This window comes from Hydra viridissima, unplaced genomic scaffold (assembly GCF_058129835.1).
Source record: "Hydra viridissima isolate aposymbiotic clone 2 unplaced genomic scaffold, HvirCarnegie_v1 scaffold_4, whole genome shotgun sequence".
NCBI lineage: Eukaryota > Metazoa > Cnidaria > Hydrozoa > Anthoathecata > Hydridae > Hydra > Hydra viridissima.
This window is the reverse complement of record NW_028324303.1, coordinates 2807078-2815790: the sequence shown is the minus strand read 5'-3', so window position 1 is coordinate 2815790 and position 8713 is coordinate 2807078. Positions and strand designations below refer to the sequence as shown.

The window sequence follows — 8713 nt, the reverse complement described above, 5'->3', positions numbered from 1 at the left end:
GCATAAGAATAGTTGAAATGATCTTCAAACGTTATATATAAACGTTGGAATTCAAAACACATATCTAAAAGTTGTAAATTAAGTTGTTAAATATTTACCATTACCACAATATTGTGTTTGTAATAACTGTTCGTAGCCGTCTTATTATCTTAGGAATTAAGAAATGTATCTTGCTGCATGAGAAAGTCATCACTGATCTTCTCATAAGTATAAGACAGATGCACTGCACCATTCCAAGATGTTTTCGTGCCAGTCATTGACATATTTGATCAGCAAATAGCTGAATATCAAATCCATGAAAAGCTATTACTCATAAATTTACTAGCCTTTCATTAGTAGTGGAGCGAAGTCATGAATGTATTTGTCATAGAGAGGAAAATGATCATATCAGATTCTACGATGACATTTTGAAATATCACCGAGGTAATAAAAAGCAATAAGGTTGGTTAAAATGTGGCCACACTGGATCTTTTGTGCCTCCACTTATACAAACGCACAGACTCAGTTAGTTACAAATAAATGAATTTATTTTTCGTGTGAATTGAAGTGTTATCGCTTTTTATTAAACATTTAGAATTCTGTAAAGTAATAAAAAAAATTCACGATTGGTTTTATTATTATTGCTAACTAATTTTAGTTATTTTTTTGGACATTTTTTATCAATAATAATAGTAAAAAATTATATATATGCGTTTTAATAACAAAAGTTGAAGTAATGATAGCTTCTTTAGGTTTCAAATGGTTTCCCATCTTAAAAGCTATAGAGTCAGATTTCTATAAAATTTTAACAATTTTCCCTATAATGAATAATTTAAATTTGGTTCCAGTCAACCTCCTCATAAATTCCGGGATCAGCATCAATATTTTCAATCATTGTTTCTCGTTTCATATCAAGAAAGAAGAATACGTAATTGACCATATTTTCGAGGTATGTCTTTCTTACATGCTTATAATTAATTTCTTCGATTTTTCTAAATAAATGCTAACATTAAAATTTGGACAAAAGAACTATTTTATAAGTTGCTTGCATAATCTTTTTTTGCTGACCTCACTTTAGTTATTTACTACTAAAAATATCCACAATTAAAGTTGTTTATTTAAAGTGGCAAGTGCGGCCTTGACGCGCATTAGTGCTTGATAGAGCCTGCTTTGCAAAGAGGTTTGGCAAGTTGCGTCTTGTTTAAAAAAAAAAACGCACGTTTTCAAACAAATGGATTAAAGAAGATAAATTTAAGTTTGAGCATTTTTTGCAAGCTTTGTAGTTTTTTTTTTTTTTCTTTCTTAATAAAAACCATCTTTTTCTCATTAAGTGTCCAGTACAAAGTCTCTTCGAAGCTACTACAAATAGATATTTTACTTTGTCATCCATAAATAATGCTACTATTTATTTTTTGTTCTGCAGAAGGGAAAAAGATGATGTAACTAAAAGTAACAAATAATTTCACACCGAACGTTGATGAATTGTAGATTATTTGCGTACCCATAGTCCGCAACAGAGAATAAATTACATAACAATTCCAATGTTGTTGTTTTTTCTTTTTGACATTTTCTAGTCTTTTAAACATCCTGCGTTTGTACAGATTACGTTTAAATAAGTGCCATACATAGTGCTGCTTAAGTTTTAAAGCGCCTAACTAAACGCACAAACTAAAAACTTCAAAAAAAAACGTTTTTTTCTTTCTTCTGAATGGAACGCAATTGGAGAGATCACGAACTATGTGTAAAAAACGTTTTTTCTCTGACATCAGAAGGTCAGTAAATTGCTATTTCAGATGACAAAAACAGCATATAAAATAAATACATAAAATAAATAAATAAAAGAACAAGGGAAAAAAAAAACAACAACAAAAATATAACACAAATACACAAAAGGAAATAAGCGTGTCTACCACATTCAAAATGTCAACAAAACTAATATTGAAAGGGATTTTCAAAAGTGAAATGCTTGTTTACCTTTGACTGTGTTAAAACACAAAGATTTTTAATTTGAGTTTTAATATATGAGCACATTGTGTGTGGCTATCTTGTATGTGCCATCATTTTTCTGATACAAAATTTTAAAAGAATAAAGAATAAATATTCTTTAAAGTTTACCAAACTGCTCAACTTGCCCCTGTGGAGTGAGTTGAGCAGCTGCGTAGGGTAATTTAAAAATAAAGTTAGTAAGTTAAAATTTTTATTTCTGAACTTTTGAATTATATATTTTATTGACTAAGTAATATTTAAGTAAAAATATTTTTAAAAGAAGCAAAAACAAGCAATAAATAAATATGCTTCCAGAAATAAATAAATAAATATGCTGTGTATTTGTGAAATATTTTTGTTGTTTTTTTTTTCCCTTGTTCTTTTAAGTATTTATTTTATGTATTTATTTTATATGCTGTTTTTGTCATATTTTTGCTTCTTTTAAAAATATTTTTACTTAAATATTACTTAGCCAATAAAATATATAATTCAAAATAAATAAATAATTTTAAAAGAATAAATATGCTTCCAGAAATAAATAAATAAAAAAATAAATAAAAATGCTACCTGAAAGTTTTTACGAGGAGATTTCTTCGGAGTCCCCGAAAAAAATTGGAAACAAAGAATCTGATGAAATGTCAGTTGATTTATTCGCACCAATTTACATTGAAATGAATAAAATAGATGAAGCTTTTAATGAGTTAAGTCATCAAAACGGTACTGATAGCGCAGAAAGTCATCTAAACTGTACAAGTGTAAACGCAGATTGTAGCAAAGACTTAAACTTATACAAAGCATCAGGAAAATCTTACCTTAATACACCACAGAGTTCCTTAAAAGCTCACCATCGTAGTATTAGCTCTAACAGTTCCGTTTCCAGCAACTCTATGTCTAGTAATTCAGAGGAGCGAAAGCAATTCCAAATTTATAAGAGTAAAATGGAAAAAAGATCAAAGCAAAATTACCTAAGAAACACAAGTAGAGAAGATGAAACAGTTTATACTGAAATCGTAACGAGAAAAAAAGCAATGGAAAAAACAAATTCACGCATCACCAGGCAATCTGAAAATATAATCCTAAGAGAGGACTTCGACGAAAATGTGACGATCACTAGAAGAGCAAAATCTTTACATGACTTAAGTTGTGTAAAAAAAAGATCGTTTAACGAACTGAATTCATCTACAAAAAGCCAGGGTAAAAACTCTCGTCAAAGGCACATGCAACCGAGATGTAAGAAGCAAAATTATCATCGAGGATCTTTGCAAATAGAAAACAATACGAACATCTTAGATTACGCAAACTTACAAGGTTTCTCCCCAACTAAAGCAAAAAAATACGAGCGAAAACATGGCTGCAAACGTGATTCAATTTACAGCAATATTATCAAACGTGACAAATTATATGAAAATTTTAGCGATGACGAAGATTACGAAGAAGATTATTACGGTGGCGAATCGCGAAACAGATCAACAAGTCAACCAATAAATATTATTCAACCCGAAAACAACGAACAGCTACACTATTCCCATATTGACTTTAATAGAGTTTCGAACTCTTCATTGCAAACAGGCTCACCTATAAGTAGCAGATGCAGTAGCCACTCCAGTGAAGTCTCGTCTTTTGCCTCCAACTCGTTAAGTCCATCTTATACGAATAAATCAAGAAAACGAGCGACAAGGTATTCTACTTGGACAAACATATCCTCATATGAAGGGCTCAACTATTACCCAGCCCATTATCTTGGGAATATGATTGTATCTAAAGTTACCAAAGAAAGCGTTGAGTCTGCGGTAAGTAATGTTGCTCAGAATACAAATGTGTTAGAAATGAAACCAGTTTACGTAGAAGTCACGAACGAGTTTATTCGTTTTGGTACCGCAGTAATGTCATGGGAGCTACTGGTTTCATTCGCTATTGACGAAGTTGTAAGTTTTGAAGTAGTCCTTAAGAATGCATACTTCTTTGGTATTATTGTATGTAAAACAGGTCATGAAGCTCGATGCTACGTTTTGCACACAGAAAAAGCAAACGAAATATATGACACAATAATGGATGTATTTCGGACAACTCCAAAGGTATATTTTTAATATGTATTTAAAATTTGTACGTTAAGAACAAAATCATAGTAACAACCATTTGACTGAATGATAATTATTTATAAAGAGCCAAATTCTAACTATACTTGCGAACAACTGAGAATTATCTTTGTAATAGCTAAATAATCCCTTAAGAGTTTCAGAACAACACGAAACTAAAACTGAAACCACTTTTCTTAATTTAGGTATCAAATTCAAAAAGCCTACATGATCTGCAATACGATTTGATACAACCTGAGTTTCATCGTTTCCATTATATTGTGAATATCGGAAGCGTAGTAGTTAAAAAATGTTTTCCTAATGTAAACGAGTACATAGAAATAGCTCTAGAGAAAATAAACCCAAAAGATTACAGAAATGTAAACTTGGAGGTACTGGGTTCAAATATTTTGGTGATCGATACTACTACAGGAGAAGAACAGAGTCATTATATTTCGTGGATTCTCTCTTTAGGCGTCTTTAGTAAAGACGGTAGGTACTTTGGCTACATTTTAAGTAAATCTGGAATGAATGGCAAAACAAAGTGTCTTTGCCATGTGTATCGTGCATCAAGAAATAACTCAGCCACACAAGTTGTTGAAGCCATTTCATTATCTTTTCAAAAAACGTACTCTCCTAAAGAGATATCGCAAGTTAGTCCAGTGTACAGTGAAACTTACTCCGCATTTCATGGCAGCTCATTTTCCTCAAATAACTCTCACCCTCGCTCGATAAACAATGTAACAGTTGAAGTCTCAGACTTGTGTAACAAAAAAGATAAATGTGTTGATGAAACAATTCATTTGAATGATCGTTTCTCAAAAATAGACCAAAGTCCACATTTAATGAATAAAGGGGAAGCTACGACGCAAGAAACGTCCTTTATTGCTTCTGGACACCAACTAAAACCTCTTGAGAGATTAGACAGTGGAATAGGCGACCAGACCTCACTAAGCTACATTGAGTATTGTACGGATCAAGTAAGTTTTACTTTTATAGCTGGCCGAAAGAAAATTTTGTTAAAACTTTTTAATGGACATTTAAGAAATTTGATGGAGTTTGTGTTTTCCTTTATTTTCATTATTATATTATTTATCTTACATTTAGTTCTAAATCTAGAAACATAGTACACAGCTAAAAATATTTGTTATTTAATTTTCTTATATTATTCAGAACTTAAGCTCATCTGCTGAGACAAAAAAGGAATGTAAAAAGAAGTTCCCCACAAAAATAATGGAAAAGTTTAGAAGAAGTATAATATTGACAAACGAATCTCCAACAACTTCAACGGAAACATACAACGAAACTGTTTCTTTTAAAAAATCACAACCAAAAGAATACAAGTTTTTAGTTAAATATATATGCTCAACAATCATTAATCCACCTTTGAAGTTGAAACACATTCGAAAATGCTACAAACAGTTCCACAAGGAAATGGCTAAAGGTGTTAAACAAGGAAGTAATAGCATGAAGCATATCGAAGGATGCTCAGTTAGTCTGGAAATGAACATTAAAGGAATAATAATGACAGATCCCAATCAAAATGGTTATACTATTAGAACGTTTTCACTCGAAAGTCTGGAACAAATTTTAACACATCCAGATGGCTTAGAATGCTTTGGATTCACTACGTCCGATCCTGCACAAAAATGTAAACACAAAATGCACCTTTTCAGTGCCCCACTGGCGTGCTTAACGGATATAAAGAACGCTTTCGAGTCCCTAAATGTATGACGGAAAGTTTATATATATATATGTGTCACCTGGACACAACAGCTTATTTTCATAAAAGAAAAATTGTATATACTTTTTAAAAATTAATTTTGCAATTGTAAATGCCACAATTTATATATAGAACCTTAAAACGCGTTATATAATTTCATACCATTAGAATATATTTAAAATAGAAAGTTTGAATTTCTTAAGCTATAATTGTTTGCGAGTATAGCTTTTCTCGCAGAACCAAATATGTTCGTAGACAACTAAAGGATTTAATTCTCGTAAACAGTCAAGCTCTTCTGTCAAAGATTTGAACGGATCATCGTCAGCAGCATCTGCCATCTGCTGTTTTGATTTGCTGAAACCAGATTTTTTTTAAACGATTGACGACAGTCTCCTTTCACATAGCATTCAAAAAAGAAACAAAAATACAAAAAAGTTCTCTCATTTTTTGAAGGATAAAGATTTTTGTTGACAGCCTTGATACACATGCGCATAATTTTTCGACGGTAATGAGGTTTAAGGCTTCGTATTACGCCTTGATCCGTGTGCAGAAGTACAGATGCCATTCCTAAAAATAATAAATGAAAAATTAAACTTAAACTCACACGTTGAAAAATTTAATTCCTGGTGCATGTGCATTTGTTTAAATATTACAAGATGACAAAAGTGTGATAAAATGGAACTGACTTTCTTTCCAATTATGCAACCAACCAGGGCCGCCGTGAGGGGGGTCTACTGGGCTGTTTTGTCCGGGGCGCCAGGTCGACAGGGGCGCACGAAGCCGAATATAAATAATTTTTTTTTCATGTTTATTTAAAAAAAAGATGAAGTACTGGGAAGCAGCGTGGAAAATAAGAAAGCAAAAGCAGCCGGTCAATTTGACCAGCTAAAACATATAATAGACGGTCAATTGCTTTATTTAGCAGGTCAGCGATAGATTCCAAGCTGCTGAGAAGACGACGAATATGTTTTCGTTCTTGTGGTCATTGAAATCTCTTGTTATGTCAAATGAAGAAGAATCAGAAGAAAGTGTTGAAGCACCTATCCAATAGGAGGAGAAATGCAAGGTCTTGGCACAAATCTACGCGACCAATGTTGAGGAAGAGAAACTTATTGAAGAGGTCCGCCACCTCGATGCTCTGAAGCGATCCAATCTTTTTGGTCCAAAAGAATTGAATGGAATATACCAGAAAGGTCTTCAGCCGCTCTTCGAATCAGTCTGCATTTTGCTGCGCATCTTCAACACCATCCCTGTTTCTGTTGCGGAAGGCGAGAGATCTTTTAGTAAGCTTGCTCTAGTTAAGACAGCTTTAAGGTCTACAATGAGCCAAGAACGACTCACAAATCTTCTGGTTATTTCCATTGAGCATGATCTTGCCAAAAAGTTGTGCTACGGTGAAGTGATTTCCAAATTCGCCATGAGTAAAGCTCGAAAGATCAATTTCCTCTGAAGTTGAAACAACAATAGCTGTTGTATTCTAGACAAATTTTTGCTCTTAACATCCAATAGTGTTTAATGATTGTCTTTGGTCTGTTTCTACCATGTTCTAGTGTCGACTTTATCATTTTATGTATGAGTGTATAACCAAGTCAAAAGACCATTGCAATTATCTAGAAATAAACTGTTCAAATGTTCATAAATTAAAATTAAAAAATTCTATATTCTTTTATCCTCTTTGATTTGTTATCAAATGGCTTATTATATGTATTGAATTATGGATCATTAGATCAGCTTTCACTTTCAGTAGGGCGCTTGGGAAATTTTGACCCTGGGCGCCGCAAAGGCTCACGGTGGGCCTGCAACCAACAATCAGATTCTTTAAACTCCAACTCTCCCCATGTTTCTGGGGATTTTAGTGCTTTTTCATTCAGTATGATGCCATCGATTGGTACTTGTTGACTTCTCTTCGCGGTGAACCACGTAACAATAGTCTTGTCCACGTTTTCAAAATTACCAGTACGAAGTTTTTTCCGTTTAGATTTTGTGTCATTTTTTTCCTACGAGTTCAAACACTTGTCTTTACTCTTACCTCAGGTTGATATTGTGTTATTTGGGACAACATATTTTTAGGCTACATCTTTGTCAGATATTGTTTTTTTTAGGTCTTTTAATGCCTTGCATTTTTCTGTAATAGATTTGTTCGTAAGTCTTCGTTTAACGAGCGCCATGCTTTCAAGTTTGATACTTTTTTAAAAATTCGAATTTTAGAAAATGGAACGTTATCAAAACAAAAATCTCGCTCAGAATTTCTGAAAGTTTGGAGAAAAGTTCGAAATTAAAATGAAAAATTGGCCCGGGGGACTACAAAATTTGTTACCAAAAAGTTTCAGATATTAAGGTTCAAGAGGATTTTGGCTCAATCTAGTGCGTAATGCTAAGTTCGAGATACATAAAAGTTCGAGATATCAAATATTCGAGATATCCAGAGTCAACTGTATTTAAAGCAAAGAAACTCTCTTTATGTACTAATTTCGTATTTTGTAGCAACTACACGAAGATAGAAGCATGAATAAACTGATTTCGAAATCTGTTTTTTGAAATTATTATAAGATTGATGTATTTGAATTAGAGCATCCCGCCATCGGAAATTGCGTAAATGCGTAAATTCCGATGTGAGAAATAGTTTATAAAGGTGACTCCGATGTGATGCGCGATGGGGAGGAATGGTATCACATCGGAGGTGCGATGTAGTCCGAGGCCGATGAGGAGAATTTCACGCACTCTCCGATATATTTCGAGATTTACGCATTATCGTGCGATATTTTCGCGTATTTTCACAATAAATCGTATTTAAAGTGTAAACTCGTAATATTGTGGTATTTCCGATGTATTTATCTATAATTACAAAGTTTCCGCAAAATTACAGCAAAATTTTACAAGCCACCACAAACCATCGGAGAATATCGGAAAATAAAAAGATTAAATCACATCGGAGTCACCTTTATAAACT

General features: G+C 32.8%; 1 protein-coding gene across 1 annotated transcript; it reads left to right on the top strand.

The window, feature by feature from the left end:
• Positions 1-1864: 1864 nt before the first annotated feature.
• Positions 1865-5953, top strand: LOC145182505 (uncharacterized). The gene is made up of 4 exons (XM_090085587.1): positions 1865-2142; positions 2498-4040; positions 4247-5020; positions 5214-5953. Exons 2-4 carry the CDS (start codon positions 2526-2528, stop codon positions 5772-5774), a joined length of 2850 nt encoding a protein of 949 aa, XP_089941713.1. The 5' UTR covers positions 1865-2142; positions 2498-2525; the 3' UTR covers positions 5775-5953.
• Positions 5954-8713: the final 2760 nt, after the last annotated feature.

Excerpts from the sequence above, each read along its gene's own strand:
- LOC145182505 (XM_090085587.1), top strand. The coding sequence starts at position 2,526 with ATGCTACCTGAAAGTTTTTACGAGGAGATTTCTTCGGAGTCCCCGAAA. Across the intron at positions 4,041-4,246 it reads TATTTCGGACAACTCCAAAG|GTATCAAATTCAAAAAGCCT; the intron begins GTATATTTTTAA and ends TTCTTAATTTAG. Across the intron at positions 5,021-5,213 it reads TTGAGTATTGTACGGATCAA|AACTTAAGCTCATCTGCTGA; the intron begins GTAAGTTTTACT and ends TATATTATTCAG.